This window comes from Ovis canadensis, chromosome 3 (genome assembly GCF_042477335.2).
Source record: "Ovis canadensis isolate MfBH-ARS-UI-01 breed Bighorn chromosome 3, ARS-UI_OviCan_v2, whole genome shotgun sequence".
NCBI classification, from domain to species: domain Eukaryota; kingdom Metazoa; phylum Chordata; class Mammalia; order Artiodactyla; family Bovidae; genus Ovis; species Ovis canadensis.
The window spans coordinates 218,945,410-218,967,659 of NC_091247.1; the positions used below are offsets into that span (position 1 = coordinate 218,945,410).

The 22,250-nt window shown below is 40.4% G+C and overlaps 1 protein-coding gene across 1 annotated transcript in view; it reads right to left on the minus strand.

The window, feature by feature from the left end:
• Window positions 1–297: 297 nt before the first annotated feature.
• The window catches only part of KDM5A (lysine demethylase 5A), a 63,770-nt gene continuing 41,817 nt past the window's right edge, over window positions 298–22,250 (minus strand). Inside the window, exons 21-28 of the mRNA XM_069581561.1 lie at window positions 19,751–19,930; window positions 18,439–18,600; window positions 16,276–16,827; window positions 15,931–16,074; window positions 11,149–11,308; window positions 10,105–10,325; window positions 7,962–8,372; window positions 298–1,606 (exon numbers count right to left, since the gene is read on the minus strand). Of these exons, the coding sequence (XP_069437662.1) occupies window positions 1,400–1,606; window positions 7,962–8,372; window positions 10,105–10,325; window positions 11,149–11,308; window positions 15,931–16,074; window positions 16,276–16,827; window positions 18,439–18,600; window positions 19,751–19,930 (2,037 nt within the window). The 3' untranslated portion in view covers window positions 298–1,399. The remainder of the gene's footprint in view (window positions 1,607–7,961; window positions 8,373–10,104; window positions 10,326–11,148; window positions 11,309–15,930; window positions 16,075–16,275; window positions 16,828–18,438; window positions 18,601–19,750; window positions 19,931–22,250) is intronic.

The window sequence follows — 22,250 nt, forward strand, 5'->3', positions numbered from 1 at the left end:
ACAGGGACGAGCCCCAACACACAAAGGAAACAGAATTATCTATCTGGACAAAACAAGATGGACGATCTGGTCACGCGAGGCTGGAGAAGGAAGTGCTAACTCCATGTACTACAAGGAAGGCGTGGGACTCCTTTATAAAAAGCAAGGAGAGAAAGCAAGCCCCCAAATGGATTTCTGATGCTGAGACTCCGTCACAAGCTGCTGGTAATGGTAAATATATATATATTTATATATTCATATATGTATATTAAAAAAGGAAAAATAATCTATTTATAGAACAGTCAGTAGTCAGAGACATTTAGAAAAAAGTAAAAACAAGTCCTTTTTTCTTTTTTTAAAAATGGATTACTAAAACAACTTCGTCACCAGAGGTACTCTATGCCCAACTCCTCGGAGGAAGCCATGGGGCTACGGGATAGCGCCCGCGGCCGGCCTCTGTCAGCAACTGCCAGTCCTGGAACCAGACAGTGGGGCAGGGCTGCAAGGCAAAAAGCTGTTTTGCTGGTTTTGCTGGTGGCCATGCCTGAAGCCTGGTGGCACCTGGTACACTTGTCAATGAAGGTTTCCCCGAAAAGCATGCACCGCTAGCTCAGTGAAACATTCTGACTCACTGTCTCTGCTGCTGCAGAAGCCTGGATCCACGTACCTGCTCTTCTCTAAATGCAGACCCAAGGTAACAAGACTTCTCAAAGCCAAAAAAGGCTGCTTGCCTTTGGCAAGATTCTTCTTCCCAGAATCCAATCTAGTCAGATTTCTGAACTGGATGCTACTCTCCTCCCCTTAGGAAGATGGGGTGATCTGCCCCTCACTTGGGGTTTTCCTCTTGGTACACACAAGCACACGGAGCGGAGGTCTACAGGCCAGGCCCCCTTCCCACAGCCTCTAACAGGACTATGTTCGTCCTGGTCCTCTCCGAGCTGGACCTGCCAGGCATCAAAAGCAGGTCAGAGTGGAAGGAAGCTGGTCCTCTGACTCCTCCCACTGCCCTAACTAAGGAGATCCAAGCAGTCAGTACCTCCCAACAGTGCTGGCCGCGAACCTCTAACTAGTATCAACTGGCCCTAAAACACTCTTACAAGCCCTGCGAGCACACCAACGCAATGATGCCAACCTGCCACCCTGGAGCTCCAGTGTCTGGCCTTAATGTGACAAAGGACCTCAGAGGAGACATGTACTGAAACCCCAGCTGCTAGACCAAGGCAGACACCCTTAGCACACGAGTGCAGACAGAGAACGCGGGTCCCACATCCATGCGCAGAGAAGTCGGCTGAGAGGACTTTCCCAGAAGGCCGTTCATCTTTGGAAGCAACATTCCGAGTGGACCTAAACCACTCTACTTGATGACTACGGTCTCAGTGTGGTCCGTTTTCCCCCGTGTCCCAAACCAACCCAGCGTCTGCTAACTGGTCTCTTTAAGATCCTCCACTGGTAGTTTGTAGCTCATTATGAAGGAAGGGGGCGGCGCTGGCCCTGGGCTGTCTGGCCCCTGCTTCTTTGCACAGTTTGTACAGATGTAATCTTCACTTTCCGCCATTTCTGGAGAGACCCCCACACAAACTTGGTGAAACCACTCATCGCAGCCACCATCACACTGCACCCAGTCCACCTGTTGGAGACAAGATTGGGGATATTTAGGTTACACATGCAGGAAGCCTGGGATATAAGCAAACCAAAGAGCTGCCTTGGCTTAAATGATAGCAAATAACGGGAATGCCCAGAGATAGACAATGACTTCTTATGGAGTTATTATTTAAATAAAGAAGCTGGGAAGTTAATCCCCCCGAATTATGTTTTTTTCCGTAATGTGTCCACAAAATAAGGCCTCTTAGGTACTCCATCACCTCATAAATACCTGGGGCTCCTTGCAAGGCAGAAACATGTTTGAGAAAATTTGACAAAAAAAGGAACTTCTAATAGAGCAGCCAAGTAGTTTTAGCTAATATTAACAACGTCTAGGCTCTAAGACAATGCAATTATCAATCAGGAAAGGCAGAGTACAACAATGTGAAGGCAATCCTGTGTATTAGCTTTATTTCAAAGAGATAAGCCAAAGTACTAAGAGCATTAAATACCTTTTTAGAAAAGCAGTCACATAGGCCACTTTTAAAACTAATATTTTTTATTCTTCTCTTCTTCCGTTACAAATACAACTCCCTATAAAAAGTTAGCAAATATCAGAGGTCAAATCTTACAAATTAACCAATTAAAACAGTCAAAGACACAGGTCAACAGATCACTCTGGGGTTTAAAGTCTGAGTAACTGACAGGTCAGTGGCAGAGGCCTGACAAGCTGTGACCCTTCAGAGAGGATGGTGACTATAGGAGGCCAGAAAGGGACTGTGGTTTGGTGGCACTAAGCCTGGGGTAGACACTTAATGGTGAGGAGATCCTGGCTTTGTTATTTGGCAGGTAATTGGGGTGGTTTTTATGGCTATGCCATGGCACATTAGAACCTTTAAGATAAAAGGGCTTCTTACTCTCCTCTATGCAAGATAAAAGTGGACCATCTCACTAACAATGGCAGAAGCCATGCACAACAATGAACTTTTCTAGAAACCAGAGCAAAGTGAGGAGAATGAAGGGATCCACGAAGTACTTTAGCACAGCTTGTGAGAAAGGACAGAAGGAAGGAGGAGTGGGCTAGGAAATGAGTTTTAGGGAAAGTGGGCAGTTCTCAAAATCAGTGTCCACAGACTATAAAACTCATCAACAGCGTGACAGTCATGTTAGTAGTTTCTGGGTTTTTAATAAAGGGTGGGAGAAATCATTTGTCAAAATTATCTTTTTGCTTTAGTTGTTCTTAAGAGTTCTAGCTCTCAAGGGGCACTGTGTGGCATAAAGATTACTGAATTCACTTCGAAGTCCAGAGTTCTGATGTATGAGCTGAGGCAAGTCATTCAATCTCCCTAAGGCTCCACGTCTCCCTCTGTAAAACGGAAACCAAGTCTTACTCACAGGATTATTTACAGCAAGGGGTCCTCAACCTCCAGGATCTAATGTCTGATGACTGGAGGTGGAGCTGCTGTAATAACAACAGAAATGAAGTGTACAATAAATGTAATGTGCTTGAATCACCCTGAAACCATCCAATGACTCCAGGCTGTGGAAAAACTGCCTTCCATGAAATCGGTGCCTGGTGCCAAAAAGGCTGGGGACCACTGATTTAGAGGATCAAATGAAATAATGTTTGGCAAGGCACCTGGTCCCCAGGCTGGGACACTGGAGGCATTTCTAAAATTGTAGTCTCCCGGCTCCACTCATCCTTCTTCACATGAAATATTCTGCAAATAACTGCCTGCAGCATGGCTCATGCCAGAATGACCTACTGTGTGTAGCTGAGACCTAGCCCAAACCCACAGACTCAGAATCACCTTGGTGTTCAAACCGGAAGCCTGTATTGTGACCAGCTCCCAGATCATTCTCATATATTCTAAACTTGACCATCACTTTCACTGTTACACTGCTTTCTGCAGTTCAGAGTGACTTGCTTCCTCAAATGGATTTTGTTTTTGTTCTGTAATTGTTCGTGTGATATTTAGCTTCTGAAGTCTTAATCAGCCAAAGTGTTCCTACTGTGGCAAACTGCACTGAAGGTACAGAAAACGGAGATGACGACTCCGGTGCAACAGATAAAAAATAAAGATAGCACAAGCAGGTGAAGATTTATAACCTGACAGCGGGTGAACACAGAGTGAGTGTCTGGCTGTGTGACGCTGGCCAAGGGAACTGGGAGGAAGAGCTGTGGTCCTCTGGGCTGCTCAGACTGGAGGTGTCTAACCAGTCCAGTCTCCACAAGGTAAAAAAGTTATAATTTATCATGATTTGCTGCCAAGGAAAGTTTCTTTTAAAATCACATTTTGCACCCGGCTCACTGGTTTCTGGTTTCCCAAAATCAAATCTGCTCTCTTTCAAATAAGGAAGACAGCATTTCCCCTTTTGAGAGTTTAGCTAGAGGTCCATTCCTAAGCCCAGCTTCCCCACCATCCCAAAAAAGCATAGTAACTTTTCCTGAGACTTGATCCCAGCCCATAGGTCAGACAACAATTTGGCCTAATAATTAGCAGGGAAAAAATGCCCCTGTGAGTATCTTTTGATCATGTTCCTTGACTAACAGTCAAAATTATACTTTTGTCTGGAATGCTAACTGAATCCAGAGGATTGTGAACAGACTGTGGCAGCCTGAACATTCGAGAACAAAGAATCTGGTTAATTGCATAGTAAGTCCTAACAGTCATTTCCCCTTTCATTATTTCTAGGAAGCATATGTGTCAAATCAAAAAAAGGAGTTCCTGAAAAACTTCACAGCTATGAGCTGTTCAAATATTAACCGATAAAGAGATTATCAGTTAAATGTGTGTTTAAAAGAGAAATATACTAAACAGAGAAAATTATGTTGGTTTCGCATTTCTTGTTTTGCTAAACAGTTTCATATTTACGCTTAAGAAAAAATATTTTTCATGTTGTATTTTCTTCAATTCTTAGTGCATATTATTACACTGGGAAAAAAGAAAGCTGGTGATTTAGTGATACTCTTAGCTTAGTTACCCAACTGAACTCTTTGTATTTTTGGCATTCAATCTCTTTTGTACCAAACTTTCTTGCAAAAGCCAGATATGAAAATTAAAACAATTTACTTAATCAAGTACAACATATGCTTAGAATCCCCATGTATGTTTTTTGGTGCTCTCTTCAATAAGTAACCAACTTTTTCAGTCTGCCCGAAATTAACTGGTTTCCCAAGACACAGGAATTTCGGTACTGAAAGTGACAGCTGGTCACCTTATCATAACATCACCATAGTTTGTGTGTGTGAGACTCACTCATTTAGGTAATCCAACCTTTGTTTATGCTAAAAGGAGATAAGAATGATAAAGGAACTGATAATGCAAATACTTTTGCCTATATGATTCTCCACAAAAATCTTTTAAAATTCAGAGTGGGAAACAAACACTTGAAGTGAGAGATAGAAGTTTATAATCTCTCTTTATTTACTGTATTGGACATCTTAGGGAGATAGTAATGTTAAGAAAAAAGCTCCAGAAAGAAGGTAAAAAAGCTAAAGGGGGAAAAAGTCTATTTTCATAGTAAGATTAAATATTTATTTTAATGCAGAAAAATATTACTTATATACTACCTTGAAAGAACTTGCTCCTTCAAGTTAACTCGTGGTACCGGTAAGATTGAATGAAAGTGGCAGAGTTTAGGGAGAAAAAGAATCTGAACCTGAAAACTAATCTTTTGAAAATAGTTCATTATTTTTTTTAAAAATTAATTTCAACTTAAAGTCAATTTGATAATGATGGAAGAGAGAGTTTTGGGCTTTTAAAACCTTTAACTTTATTCTGATAATATTTTTCTTTTTTCTTTCTAAAACATCTTTGAAATAGAGGCTAGATACATTTAAGTAATCCTTCAAAGTTTTCTCAATCTGCACATTTTTAGGTAAAAGTAACAGTAATTACTTGTTAGAAAAAAATGTACATTTACCTAAATACGAATGAACCCTAGAAGTTGTGTGTGTTTTTTTGCTACATAGTATTTAAAGAACAGACTTCTTTCAAAAACATTCTTTTCTTGGTATCCTTTTGTAGTGAAGATGTATATCATGCATTAATTTGTTTTCCTTAAAGAAACACTACACTTCAAATTGAGGAAGTTGTAAAATTATTTACAAAATTTTTAAAGAAATACACAGGTAGTAACACTGTGTCAGAAACAAACTTGGAGGACTACAAAAACTGCAGAACAGCAGTGATGGGCAAAATGTTTATAATCTGAAATAATTCCCACTTGAAATTAAACACATTATAGAAATACATCATTTGTAAGTTTCTTTCATGTAGCTACTGACAGGGTGAGGCACACTTGCTCACCTGTGTGTTCAACAATCTTCTCTACTAATCTTCACAAATTTCTGTAGTAATCTGTACAAATCTTTGTATATTTTAAACAATAGACATTTTCTCTAAATATGTGGCTAAATTTCCTTTTACTCCATCAAAATGGGGATAACTTTCCAGATTTTTTTTTATTTTGGCCACGCCACCCAGCTTGCAGGATCTTAGTTCTCCAACCAGGGATGGAACCCAGGCCCCCTGCAATGGAAATGTGGAGTCCTAACCACTGGACCACCAGGGAAATCCCTTTTCTAGATTTTCAAAAAATACCTACAATGTTAAGAGCAAGTCTTAGGGCTTATATATTGATCACATTATTTTAAATAAGTAAAGCAGGACATGTTAATTATAAACTTTGCAGCAAAAGAGAGAAAACTCTCTGCAGTGTTGTATGCTACAGAAAGAGAACAGAGACAATAGATGAACTGAACTGTGTTTTAAATGCTAAGCAGAGGAGAAGGGAGAGGGTATTAAGTGAAAAGGAGGGGAAAAAAAGAGGAAGGTTATGACGGATATAAACACTGTAGAAAGGATGACGGTAAGTAAGCTAAAAACAAAACAAAACAAAACACACGTCTTGCTGCCAATCCTACAACTGCTAAAAATTAGTTAAAGGAGAAAGAAAGGGGAGAAGGTTCTGCCAACACTAAGCTACTAATGTTTCAGGACCCAAAGAGAACTAGGTAACCTTTCATAGCCTCTTTAATAAAAAAATTCAGATGAGAATAAATTCAAATGAAAGATAAAAATAATACACACACACATAATGTATCTACTAAGATGCTTTAAAAATGTTTACAATATAGAAAAATGCTTATGAAGTTAATAAAGAAAGATGCGAAAGTGGACAGTTATGACACGATATGAAACAAACCATACAGAAAAAGAACTGGAAGGAAGAACCCTAAAATATTCCCAGTTGTTATTCTCGGAGAGCTGGACTACGGGGTATATATTTTACTATATACTCATTTTCCAAAAGTGAGAAAACCTTTAATAATTTAAACACGTCATGTAGTTCTGGACTGTTTTTGTACTTGCATCTCAATTATCGGAGGGGTGGGGATATTAGTGGAGCACCTGGTCTGGGAGCCAGGCTTCTCCTTGTGGTTTTGCCACTAACTAGCTCTATGACTTTGGTTACATCATTTATCCTCACTCAGTCCTGGTTACATCATTTGTAGAAGAGGCTGGAGAAGATGACCTCTTCAAGCTCTAACAGTATTTAGCTGAGGAGGGAATAGTGATGCAACTGTATTTATTCTGTTTATATATTCAAACTGAGGGGTTATTAAAATTCTAAAAGTCAAGTGGCGTAAGGAGACAAAGTTAAAGCCATGAACTTACTAATAATCTTGATGGGAACACCAAAATAGATGCCTCCAGACACTTAAAGAACTAGGATTTTTCATAAAGTCCATCCATTTTTCTCAGAAGTCTATAACATCAATATTGCCTTAAGAAAGATCATCATGTACTTACTAATATTTAAAGCTTAGGGCTGACATTAAAAAAAAAAAGATAGTACCTTTAAAGGTCTTCATTATATTCTGCAAGAGATTTTTAAAAATCATGTTCTATTTAGGAGCATATACATAGGCCTGAGTATAGCTAAGACACAGACCAAAGGGAAGATTTAACCCAAGTTTTATGTCTTCACACAAATCTCCAGGCAACTTGCTTCCTGGGTCTTAGAACTCTGGCCTGGGACCTTTTAGGCCACTGTGGCTGACTGACAAGGTGCTCAGTCCTTCGAGGCACCCTATAGGGAGGGCACACGACTGCTCTGAACTCTACTGTGGCCACACATGGGGTGTACTGCTCCTGGGTACCACACAGCTTCTCTCTGCTCATCTGGGATGTTTCGCTCTGTACACAAATTCTAAAACACATTCTTCTATTAAAATCTCATAACTGAAAAAGGTTCTAGACACTATATTAAACATGTGATGGTGCAAGGCCAAATCCTGGGATCAAAACAGACCATCACTACGTCACAGCCTCGTGTGCCTGGCTGCTGCTCCACGTCCCCACAAACACTCGCTGGGACGCAGAGAGACTCACCTTGTCCTTGCAGGGCCTCTGGCAGTTCTGTGCAGCGCACACGGCGTTCTCATCATCCGACTCCTCCGCTCCAGACCAGTCGTACTTGGAGGGAATGTCCAGCACCTTCTTCTCTCTCTTCTTCTCAGTGCTCTCCTTCACAAGTTCAACTTTGGCTGCAGCGGCCTTCTCCTTCTTTTTCTTCCTCTCTTCTTCTTTCGCTAGCTTCTTGGCCAGTTTGTTCAGCTCCTTTGATTTTTCTGCACTTAATTTTAATTTCTTCTTTTTAGGTTTATCCATTTTCTTCAGCTCCTTGGACTTCTGCTTTCCTTCACCAAAAAGCTGCTCTACTTTTTCTAGCTTCCGTTTCCGTTTCTTCTCTGAAGAGTCCTTTCCTTTTATTTTTAATGGTTTCTCTTCCATGCTGTCATCCTTCAAAAATATAAAAAGAGAAACAATTTAAAAGCAAGATATTCAAAAAACAGCTTTAGTCTCTTATATGAGGTATCATGAATATACAATTTCATAATGACAGGAAGAATATGAATTACCAAGGCTGGGAGGAAGGAAATGGGATTTATTATTTAACAGGTACTGAGTTTCTCTTCTGAGAAGGCAATGGCAACCCACTCCAGTACTCTTGCCTGGAAAATCCCATGGACGGAGAAGCCTGGTAGGCTGCAGTCCATGGGGTCGCTAGGAGTCAGACACGACTTCACTTTCACTTTTCACTTTTATGCACTAGAGAAGGAAATGGCAACCCATTCCAGTGTTCTTGCCTGGAGAATCCCAGGGATGGGGGAGCCTGGTGGGCTGCCGTCTATGGGGCCACAGAGAGTCGGACATGACTGAAGCAACAGCAGCAGTAGCAGAGTTTCTCTTTGGAATAATTTAAAAGTTCTGGAAATGGACAGTGGTAACAGTTGTACAATATTATAAATGTGATTTTAAAACAACTGAATTGTATATTTAATAAATTTTATATTGTATACATTATACAATAAATACTCTGATATTTTAAGAAGACAAATACAATATTCAAAGAAGGTAACAGTAGAAAATAATGATAAGCCCTGAATAAAATATCTGACTTATTTTTAGCTTATCAGGGGCGGGGGGAAAGGCCAAAAAATTGTCAGCATATATTATACAGTCTGCAGCACCTGTCTGTAACTGAGATGAAAACATAGAAAGCTCAACACACTAAATGTATACTAAGTTACACAGTAACTCTTTTGGTCTGTATTTACCAGCATTGAAATTCTGAACAAGGGGTGCGGCAGAAAAAACAAACATTAAAAATCATAAGCTTGATAATTACTTAAGAAATAACACTTCCTAAGATTCTGCAGGTAGAGGATGAGATGATTAGACAGCATCACTGACTCAATGGACATGAATCTGAGCAAACTCCAGGAGACAAGGGAGGACAGAGGAGCCTGCTGTGCTGCAATCTATGAGTTCACAAACAGTCGGACACGACTTAGTGACAGAGCATGGAATCTGCAGAATCATAAAGAATACTGGGTCACAAGTGTCTTAAACCTATCATACCTTGAATAAGACATATGTAACTTTTCAAAACTCTGTGTTTCCTTATATATAAAATCAAATAAGACAGTGGGTATGAAGAAAAAGCTCTGCTAACTGGAAAACATTATCTAAATTAGGCACCTTCGATCTGACTTTCAAACCAAAGACAAACTACAGTGTGCCAGCATACGACACTGTACCTTCCACTTCACAGAAACAGTCAAGGAAAAGAAAGATGATTCAGAACACAGGAATCAAATGCGAGTTAGAGCCTGGGACCCTCCGCTTTTACTGCAAGTGTGACTCCAGGTGAGTTTCTGCATCTCTGACCCTTACCTTCTTCATAGGGAGAAAGAGCTAAACACTTGCCTTGTCTGTCCTTTCCCCTCCTGCTCAGGACTATAGTATCACAGATTTAAAAATACATGGGTAAATTGTATAAAAATATATAAACTACGTAAAACCTCAATAAAGAAAACCATAAAGCAGAAATACTTTGGCTTGGTGACAGAGAAGGACAACCGGAGCACTATCCACCAGTCCTCCCCTCGCGGTGACCTATGGAACCTAAAAGGAGCTGGGACACTCTAAGTGGTTTTAAACCATTGTGCAATAAGCTTCCAATCTGTACCTCCATGATGTGCAGGAATCTATCTTCAGAGGGTGGGTGTGTGGCCTGCAAAATCCGCCATATGTGCTGAGTCTCGTCCAGGGACACCTCCAGGAGGTCTCCCACCATCATCAGCTCCTCCAGCTGAGCTTTAGCTCCTGGCGACAACTCCAGCACTGGAGGCTCCAAGCTCCGGGGCACCAAAGGGCTCTTCCGAGGCTGTTTCCGTGGGGTGCTAGACCCTTTCCCCCAAAACAGAAGACAGAAGAAAACATGAAAACTACTAAAAAAGGACTGCTTTCAAAATAAATATTTAGAGGAATGGTCCCTCTTCCTCCAACACTTAATTTAGATGTTTGGATTCACTGTATCAGCATGAAAGTGAAATTTAAAAAAAACACAGAACAAAAAAGGCCTAGAGTTCTAATGACACTCTAAAAAACTGGTTTAGAGTGAAAACACAGGTTCCATATTGTTTATCTTGTGACTGGAGGGGAAAGGGAATGCTCTCTCCATTGCAGAAGATACCAAAAGATTAGACATATAATTGCCACATATATATAACCCATTATCTGCCTAATTAACAATAATAATATGCTGTTCCATAAAATCCTGAATTTTACTATGAAGAGATATTCTCCATTTCCCAGAGGTGTGACCTAAAGCAGTCTGACTGATTTTCACTGGGGACAAAGGCTAGATAGTGAACACAATAGAAAAATTATTTATCAACAGATGAAGAACTAATAAAGCTCTTCAAAACCAGAATGAGTATTCTTCAAAAGTAGCAAGTTCCTCAACAACTAATTATAAACAAATAGAGGATAAATAACGACTGATCAGGGGTTTGATAAAAGCAGGATCAGAAGGGGGGAGTCAACGATTCTACAGAAATTTTCTATCATTATGACCTAATCACAGAAAAATGCTATGAGAGACTGGATTTTCCAAAGTTGCATTTTTCCAGTTCTACTGCATTTCATGGTCAGGATTCATACTTGAGGAGAGACTTCCAGTGTGGTGTCAGACTTCTCTTCCCCACACTGCTCCCTGGTGTGGTAATACCTTGAGAGCAGCTCTTAGAAGCAGACGAGTATGCGTGCTCTGCACAGAAGGAGGGTGCCGTCCACATGTGCGTGACTACTTCCTCAGACTTGATGGGGATCTCTTCATCACAGAAGAGGTTGGGCTCCAGGCTGCTGGAGGACTTCACGCTAGCTGTGTCCTGAAGAAGCAGCCAAGGGGGTGCTGAGAATTAGGAACACTTAACTTGTCCCATGACAATAATCTAAGCACAGGCTTTTAATACAACACAGTTTGGGGGGGTGGGGGTGGGGGTGGGAAACCTTAAATATCTGGTATTAAATTAGGAAAGAAAATTTCCACTGGGGAAAAAACAATGATCACCAGTTTCAAGCCAAAAGTAAAGCTCGAGAGCAATCCACAGAGATAATAGATCTACAAGAAAGCTACGATTTGAAGAATAACCTTTCTATAGTCTACAACACAGAAAGACTCCTGTAGCCATGAGTTAAGAAACTCTGACCATTTAAGAAAAAATAAAATGGACTTAGGAAGGGAATAAAGGTTCAGATGTGGTACCTTAAGGACACGGCTCATTCAATCTTCTCTAAAGGTTTTCAAATCCAGATGCTTACCAGTTGCTGCTTTTACTTATCAGCTAGCTGCCCTTACTTAAAAAGCCTGACTGACAGTGTTTAAGTTATAAATCTTGACAACTCCAAGCAGGTCTCAGATGACTCTCCCCTGAAGTTAGGCTCCACAAGCCACATATACAGCTTTAATGGTCACAGTGCAATCAGGAATACAGAAATCTCAGGTATTTTAACTAGGAGAATTTAATAAAGTGAACCGGCTAAATTGTACGCTGGAGGCTTGAAAAAGCAAACAGAAACATCAAAGTAACACCAAGGTAACTACAAGAAAGAGCTGCCATCACTAGAGCTTGAGGTAACAGAGATAAGAAGTGGGGTCACAGCCAGAAAGCTGGGGGCCTACAGAGCTGGGGCCCACACCTGTGGGGAGCAGGCACTGGCCTGTGTGTGTCCTGCTATCTCTAACAGAACACAATGTGGCTGGCTTCTGGGTGGCAAAGAAACAACTAGAACTGGAGCCAGCTGCCACTGCCAGGGGAAAAGACAGAACGAAAACAAAACTCCAAACCAAACAAAACTGAAAACAGTAAACAAAGCAACAACAGAAAAATTGTAGTTCAATGATGGCAGGAATGGAGAATAAAACGGTAAGCATCGAGTCCCTTCTCACTACGCGGCCTTTTAATGTTCTCTAATGCCCTCTGCTGGCGGAGGGAGGCTGCAGGCAAAGGATAAACGTGCAGGGCATGGGTTGGCAGACCACAGCCTGTGGGCCAAACCCAGCTGCTGCCTGGTTCTTGTATGGAGTGTGAGCCAAGAACATTTTTTTAATTTTTAAAGAGCTGTAAAAATAAACAAGAAGACATAACAGAGACCACATATGGCTTGCAAAGCCTAAAAATAATCTACTCTACATCATATATAATATCACTATACATGTGGTACTTTACAGGGAAAGTTTACCAAGCCCTGGGCTAGTCCCAGCCCCAGCACCACCAAGAAGAGTACACGGGGGAGCTTAGAAGACCAGAGACAACAGCTAAGGGCTAATGCAAGAGCTGACTGTAGGGTGCATAAGAGGAAGATGTACTGTCATCAGAGACTGTGCTTAATTAAACAGGATACCTAAAAGGTTTCACAAAGAGACTCTGGAAGACAGTTACACTCACTGAGAATTTAGGAACAGCAGTTCACATAGGTCTTCTTTCCTGTTCCAGAGAATCTAAGTCCTAAAAGGCCACAGGCAAGAGAGTACTTTAGTACTTGCCTACTGCTGTCCCGAGGTACTTCACCTCACTGACTGCAAGGGTCTTTTCTGACTTTGACTCCACTCATTTCACTGAAACTCAAGCAGGAAATTTTCTATTAAGCTTCTGAACTAGAAATGAAACTGATCAGAAAATAATGGTTGAAAGGAAAGACAGGTAAAAATACATTTAAAAAATTACTTCCCTGGGATGACATATGAAATATAATACATAAAAGATCAATTTAAATCCAACCATGTCAACAATTATATTAACTATAAAAGAAATAAACACCCCCAATTAAAAGAAAGATTGTAATACTGCCTAAAACCCCAGATTTAACCATATATTTTACAAATAGATACATATGCAGACTGACATACCAGGGAGAACCCTACCACATGTGCTGTCTACAAAAGATGCCTTTTAAATAGAAAGACACAGGAGGCTGGAGGTAAAACAACTGATAAACAGCAAGCTAAGGGGGAAATTACCAGTCAGTCCCACTAATGGTAAATACACAGGAAGAAGGAATGGCTTCTCAGTGAGCAATGTGTCTTATGACAGATCTGTCACTCCACCATATCTGGTATCAGCAGGACTAAATTCTCAGACAAAAGCGACTCTATTTTCACCAAAGCTGAAGCCACTCAAGTATTAACAAGGGTAGAAAAGAAGAAAAATCAAAGAATCCAAGTGCTTAACTTGCCTTTCTGTAAATTAAGCAATTCCTGGGATTTAAAAAAAAAAACTTCCTAGGAGATAACAGCTACTTCTATTTTATACCCTCCTTTCTGAAGTGTGATTCTACACATGTATGCATTTGGAAAATATAAACTGTACTATGGATGAACAGTCTAGTAAAGGTAAACAATATGGTTTAAAAGGAAATAATCATATGAACATCTGAAAAAAATGTTATCCCAGACACAATCATACAAACCTGTAACAGACTCTCAGACTTTGTTTCATTAAATGTATTATTTTCCTGACTAATGAGATCTCGGAATTGCTGCTCAGATTATTTTTGTGGTGATCACATGGTATGACATGCAAAATGAAGTAATCAAGCAATACAATGCACAAACCATCTGCTTTAAACATTTAAATGCTATGTTAACTAAGATCAAATGACTGATTTTCATTTTCTTTCTAATTACCTACTCTTCTTCCTAAACCAGCAGGGGTTCTTCATCTAGCGAAGATATTAAAATTAAGCTATTTTAAGGATAAATTCACAGTCACAATCAGGGAAGATCATACAAAGTGAAAAATCACCAAGTCAACTGCAAGTAAGTTGGCAAGTAAGATTTTCATTACAGAGTAAGTGCTTTCTCTATAGGAAAACACTCAAGAGCACTTGAAATTTTTTTTAGTACAAAATTTTGGAGCACTGAAATTTTTTTAGTGCAAAGATACCAATGTCAAAGTAAATCTGACCTTGAATTACCACAAGTCTTACCACCATTCTTCTGCTCTCCTAAGTTGTCAATACACCGCTAACATTATAACATCCATAATCTTATTTTCCACCCTGCCAACACCCCCTTCTAAGAGAGTGTAAGATAATAGCCCATATATACTTTGCAAACAAAGGACTACTCCATACAACCATATCAAACCACAGTTCTGATCCCTAGCCCTGAAATCATTTAATACTTGCGATGTTTTGTTTTCATAGGTTACTGATCTGCATCCAAGCAAAGTCCATCATGTTAGACAATTCCAGAGTACTGGTTGATACCTAATGTGCTAGAAAGATAACCCAGGTACTGAAGGTCTCTAAGTCAAAACTGCAAACAGGCAATTTTAGTATTAGCTAACTAACCTATACGTGCTGTGGGCAGCATCCCCCTCCAGCTGCTTCTGGTCATTTTACCAGCTTCATACATACAGTCATTAACTTCACATAGCCATTAACTTCAAGGATAACAATGTGCTTCGAATCTCATTTTAAATGCAAATTCAAATTTCAACTTTTCTCAAGTCTTTAATTCATATGATTTTTTTTAAAACTCCCTCATTAAAACATCCCCTGGATCCATTTTTATCTTGAGAAAAATATTTTCCAGCAGGTAATTTACAGGCATCTATGATGGACGGTTTACCTTTATATCCTGGGAGTTCTAATGCCAATGGTATTTGTACTCTGACAATGAGTTTACCTATCTGATATACATGCTGAAAAGACAAAGGAAAAGAATGCACCCTGATTTTTTCTCACACCAGACTATGAATTCCCTGGTTATAGGCATAGATGCTGAACATTATCTCCACAAAGCAGAATACAAAACACATCAACGGATTCACTGTGGGCTGGCAGGGTCTCTGTCCAGATCACATTACTGGACAAAGATGAACGTCTTGGGCCTGACAAAAAACAACAATAAAAGGTGAAGAGAACCCAACACAGAACCTTGCCAAAACCTCCCCTTCACCCTAGTGTGCTGTCACTATCAAAACAATCATACTGAGGGCAAATCCTTTGTTATGTGACGATAACTCCACAAATTCAAGTCATGGGCCCAACTATAATGCATCCCTGAATATGATGTTCTATCCAGCACCAACCAGATGAGAGATCAGAGAAAAAGACCCAAAGCACAGCTAAAACGGGATTCTTAAAACCTAACTATACAGACTTGAACAATCCAAAAGAAAGAACACTGAAATCAGCCATGAAACCTTTCAGTAACTTAAACATACAATTTTTCCAGCCCCTCTCTGGAAAATATATACAGGCTTCTTAAAAACATACCATCCTTTATTAAAAAATATAGCTTTACCAATCTGTTTTTTTAGAGTACAGAAAACCAATCTGTTTTTTTAGAGTACAGAAAAAATACCATCACCATAAACTCAGGATAGATATAACGATTAGCTTTCTCTTCCACTTTCAGGCCTTAAACATCAGTGTTCAACAGCTTTTTAAACAAACCCAGTGATCAAGTGATCAAACCCCCCCAGCCTACCCCTGTAATTACCTTCATATCATAGCCATAGGTCTCCCGAATGTCTTCATCAGAATCTGTCTCTTCATCGTCATAGTCCGCCGTTTGTCGAGGGGAGGAAGACACACTGCTCGCCACCCGATTGAAAGCAGACTGCTGGAAACTAGGCAAGTGTCCCTAAACAACGAGCAACCGGAGATGAAGAGAGGCACCAAATACACATGAGTGTTAATGCATGCCTGAGTCCATCAAATTGTAATGAAGCAACTTACTGTTATTTTCCTAGTACTGGTAAGAGATTTGATTTACTGCTTACACACTGACAGATATTACCCCATGAAAAAGGGGGAAAAAGAAAAAAGAAAATTCTCAACTTGCCTGCAAGTCTGGGTTGGCTGCAGCTTTCTGGAGTTCTGCACTGATGATCTTTTCAGTTTTCTCCCGAGCTGCCTGCTCCACCATCCGCTGGCTCAACACGGACAGCTTGGCCAGGGCAGAAGACAGCTCGTCTGTGGCCAGGGCTTGCCGGGCCCTGTCCTGCCAGCTCATGGCACGTTCTGTCAAACACTGAAGGGCCTCCCCCTCAGGCAGCCGCACCGGCAACTTCTGAAGGGACACCAGGAGGGACAGAATCGTCTCCAGCCGCGGCCTTCGAGACCGCATGCAGAGAGGACAAAGGAATTTTACTTCCTTAGCCTGCCAGCTGGACCCCTTCTTCTGGGAACTCGATTTAGGAAGAGGAACACAGCTGTTGTGAAACCAGTCTTTGCAGAGCTCACATTGGAGCATAAACCCGCTCGCTGTCTTGCGGCAAATGCAAAACTTGACGTCCTCTATCCGGTCCACCATGCTCATCTTGGCGAGGTTGGCTGCCCTGAGGGAATGCATGGCTTCCAGCTCCTTCTGCTCCCGCTCTTTGAAAACCGCCACCTGGGTATGACAAACATGTAACTGAAGGGAGTCACTGCAAAATGTTCTCAAAATACCAAATCCTCAAGGGTAGGGACCATTTCCACATTGCAGACTCATGTTGACAAAGCACTGTCTTTTTTTGGCCACACCTTGTAGTATGTGGGATCTTAGTTCCTCAACAAGGGATTGAACCCACAGCACCTCCATTGGAAGCACAGTATCTTAAGCACTGGACCACCAGGGAAGTCCCAAGCACTGTCCTTAAAAAAAAAAAAAAAAAGCCATCGTTTCCTAAAATTTGGGGCAGCCTGACAGTTTCTATGCAAATACTCATCTGTGAAATAAGCAAACTGCCATCATATATGACAATGTCCAGCAGTTGAGTAGTTAATTCTTTCATAACGGGCAGGAGAAAGATGGGTTCAAGCCACCCTGGTATCAGGCCTGGCTCTTGTACTTAACAAGACTCCTGATCCAGGTTTTCTGAATCTCAGTTTTCCAAAAAATGAGAATATTAGTAACTTCACTTTGCTGTTTTAAGGATTAAATAAGATAACGTGCGACAGTGCCTAACTTGGCGCCTGGCACAAGATAAACATTTAATCGGTTCTGACTCCCTACCTCCTTCTAATTCATTCTCTGGGGGAAGTTCAACACAAATCAATTTTATTTATTTCTTGGAATTTCCAGCTTATGGAGAAGAGTAACAAAAGCTGATGACTAACTATAGTAAGGTTTTATGTAACTCATTTCAAAAAAATATATAAAAATAAAGCTTAATTATCATGAATATTATCAGGGCTTTTTTTTTTTAAAACTCTGTTAGCTTTGAAACAATTTTGAGGCAATTTCCAGTGCTATTTGTCTGGCAAGACTGACTCAACTAGGCAGGCTAACAAGAAATTATTTCCATCAGCCTCAAAACAGGATCATTTGCAGGCAGGAACAGCCATATGAAGTCACTTAGTGAATGCGATTCCCCACTATTACATATTGCCCAAGCTCATTTTTATTTTCTACTTCCTCAGGCTCCTTGTAATCATAACATATCCCTCCTACTCTACAATAAAACCCATAATTTTAATTATCTACAAACACTTTTTTGCATACTCACTATATTACTGAATGTACCGAGAGAGGCAAGGACTGCAAACAGCAGCTGCAGTCAGTCAGCTGGTACCATTCCTTTGAAGAGCACAACAGTATTAAGCACCATTAAACACTCTAAAATCCTAGCCTGGTAATCCCATTACTATGAGTCAAGTGTAGGAAAACAACCTGAAAAAAGGAAAAGGCTAAGTCCACTTTGCTATTATCCATAATACTGAACACCGAGTAACAACAAAAATGATCAGTATCAGAAATGTGTTTAGTAAATTATGGACAATTTGATGGACTACTGGACAACTATTAAAACAACAATAAAGAGGGATATGGAAAGGGCAATTTTAGGGCGAGAGAACAGTTTTTATCCACTTTGACTCCAAATATTAAAAAGGTGTGAAATATGTACAACCATGAGGTCAAAGATGAACTATACAAAAATAAAAAGTTAGGAACATAAAAAAGTGACTGCTTCACAGAATGCTGCATTCACCAAGCAAATTCAAGAAGCACTCTAACTCTCACCACTGTGGCTGCGTCTCTGGTTTCCTCCAGTCCCTCCTCCAGGTCACTCAGAGGCTCAAGGTCCAGATCCTTTTCTTTTTCTTTTTCTATCAGTTCTTTTACTTTTTTCCTTCTATTTTTCCCACTCCCATAAATACCAATGTCAGTCCGGGGACTAAGCACCTACAAAAATAAAACCAAACATTGAGCTCTGGTTTTAAAAAATCTCAAAATTGAAAATAAAAGTAACCATTTATTGACCACTCACATGTCCCAGACACATTCTTAGAAACTTCACCTGCATTATCGAACTCAACCTTCCCAACAAGCCTCTGAAGTAGGTGGTATTATCTCCACAAACAAGGGGAACAGGTTCAGAAAGGCAACAAGTTGCTCACAGACACAGCCTTAACACCAGGAATCCATCGTCAAACATGAAACAATCTTATTCCAAAGTTTATGCTCTTAAGTATGTTCAAACTGTTCAACGTGAAAAAGGTAATGAGCATTTAAATTTGTGCTTCTCACTATTTACAACTACCAAGACATGAAAGCAACCTAAGTGTCCACTGACAAGAGGAATGGATACAGATATGGTGCATATATACAATGCAATACTACTCAGCTACAAAAAAAGAATGAAATATGCCATTTGCAACAATATAGATGGACCAAGAAATGATCATACTAAGTGAAGTAAGTCAGACAACAAATATCATATGATATCACTTACATGTGGAATCTAAAAAAAGAAATACATATGAACTTATTAATAAAACAGAAGCAGCTTCACAGACATAGAAAACAAACATGGTTACCAAAGGGAAAAGGTGGGAAGAGGGATAAATTAGAAGTTTGTGGTTAACAGATATACAATACCTAGATAAAAAATAGATAAGGCCCTACTGTATAGCACAGGGAACTATATTGAATACCTTGTAATAACCTATAATGGAAAAGAATCTGAAAAAGAAAATATATATGTACAACTGAACCACTTTGCTGTACATGAGAAACTAATACAACATTATAAATCAACTGTATTTCAAGGTAAAAAATTATTTTTTAATTTGTGCTTCTGAGAATAAGATCTTTTGGTGATAAGAGTCCACGATAACAACAGGGATAAGATGCAGGCTGACACAGTGTAAGGTGAACTGGAAGTGTGTTCAAGGTTCCAGATTACTAGCCAACATTTGATACCACCCAGTAGGAATGAAGTTGTATAACCACGACCAGATAAACTGACAACCACCCTCACCTTAGGTAATGAGTCACCTACTTCTGGGGAGGGCACTGAAGGGCACGCACATGAAAACAAACCACTCCTCACCTGTAGCAGCGTGTGGCTGGAATTCTTCTTGAGAAAGGTCCTCCCTGTCCGTTCTCTCCAGGCCCGAGCTGCTGCCACTTGAGACTCCACCTGGGGCAGGGCATCAAGACGCACGGGGATAGGGCGGCCTTTAGCAGATAAGCTCTCCAGCTGCTCCAAGTAAGCATAATTGCTGCCACTCTGGGAAAGAGAAGTACAGCCTTACATAATCTGTCATCTCTCATGGAGTCTGGCAATACACTATTAGTAGATCTTATAAAGAGTTTAGTGCTAACCTTTTCCATTAACTATTAGTCTTTAAACCTAATTGTATCTCTTAACAGTCTTCCAATGTCCTTTAAAAAATGTTTGTATAAATTCATGTGGTCAAAGGTTTTTTAAAATGAATTAACAAGGGACCCAGTAAGATGTAAAAACTAGTTCAAAGGACAATCTAAAAACAAACATACAAATGCAATCAGGAATGAGGAAAAGTAAAAGTGAAGTCGCTCAGTTGTGTCCAACTCTTCGCGACCCCATGGAATACAGGCTACCAGGCTCCCCCATCCATGAGATTTTCCAGGCAAGAATCCTGGAGTGGGTTACCATTTCCTTCTCCAGGGGATCTTCCCGACCCAGGGTTCGAACCTGGGTATCCTGCATTGTAGGCAGATACTTTACCATCTGAGCCACCATGGAAGTCAGAAATGCGGAAAGGAATTTGCTAATAGATGGAAACAGGCATTTAATATCATCCAGGTCAATGGAATCACCTTTTCTACAGTGTGGAGAATAATTTGTTCCTTAGAAATCTGTTTTCCTACAGACTAATTCAGTCACATTACTTTTAAATAACTGAGAGTTGTAATGAGCATGGTAGAAGAAAGTCTAAGGCACACACTCAGAGAATCAAATAAACCCGGGTGGTTTGCTAAACAACATCCACTACTCCACTGAAAGGACACGGTAGTCTCTTCTGCCTGTTTCAAAGTCTTTCAAAATTTTTCCAACTACTATAGAGCAGTATCTTAGTTCTGACAACCTCCTTCATTTACAGACAAGAGCGGATATTCTACTAATTAACAATGTGTCAGTATTTCCACTTAATGAAAATAATCAGTTTTTAAACTTAAGAGTGCTTTAAATTTACTGACATTAAATAATTAAGTCATTACAGGAAATGGAAGAGTTAGTCAGTAATCCATCCCAGGGTCCTGGCAAGAACATCAGAGTATCAGGTCGGCAGCCCACAGACGACAATCCAGAGTGATCCCTCAGACGGTATGACTCTCCAAGCAGACATACAGAACACCTTCTGGCTAGGCCAGGACACAGCCTCCTCCAGCCTGTGTACCCTGAAGGACAGCAGAAAATGTCCACTATTTCAGAGCCCCCAAGTCCATCCTCCCACTAAAGGGAAGAAACAGTCCTCGGAAAACCACAGCAGCTACCTCTACTTGCCAGCTCAGTTCTTCAATCATAAACAGCCAACTAAAGATTATCTATCAGTCATCTGATAACTGCCTGAAATTGGTCAAAGATGAAACAAACAGGGGAGTACTGATAAAAACAAGTAATTTTAAAACACAGAACAGAAAGAGTAGCAACTAAGCAGGTCCCAGAAAAACTCAACTGAAAAGAAAGCAAAACAGAAGTCATTAGACCATGACACCTCCTCTTTCTAACGGCAGCAGCTGTTTAGTGGGAGAGCTGGTTTCCTTTCTTTCAGGCCAGCCCTACAACATATTCACCACTGTAAACGCTGCAGTGAATGGTCTCTGCAGACCATTCAGAAGGAACCTTATGTATTCAGGCATACTTTCATCTCTAGCACTTAGTTCACTGTTTTGAGTTACGTATGTGTAATACATGTCTTTTCAACTAGAATATGCCACTTTGAGGTCCAAGGTTGTATCTTTACACCCTTCTCTCCCATTCCTACTCCCAAACATCCAGATGAGTCCCCAAGAGTATTGTGGGGTTCAGTAAATGTCAGTTTCATTTTCTTTTCCTGCTACTTGTTTCAAAAGTAATTAGAGGACAGTGGGGCGGGGGCTAAATTAGGAGTTTGGGATTAACATATACCCACTCCTGTACTTTCCTGGTGGTGCAGTGGGTTAAGAATCTGTCTGCCAATGCAGGGGACGTAGGTTCAGTCCCTGGTCTGGGAGGATTCCACATGCCCGTGCACCACAACTGCTGAATCCACACACCCTAGAGTCCTTGCTCTGCAACAAGAAAAGCCACTGCAATGAAAAGCCCAAGCACGCAGAAAGAGCAGCCCCCGCTTGCTGCAACTAGAGAAAGCCCGTGCAAAGCAACAAAGACCCATGACAGCAAAAAATTAACAATTTTTAAAAAAGTACACACTATATATATAAAATAGGTAAATAAGGGCCTACTGTATAGCACAGGGAACTATACTCTATCTTGTAGCAACCTATAATAGAAAAGAATCTGAAAAATATTTTATATATATACAAAAAAACTGAACCACTTTGCTGTACACTTAAAATAAGCA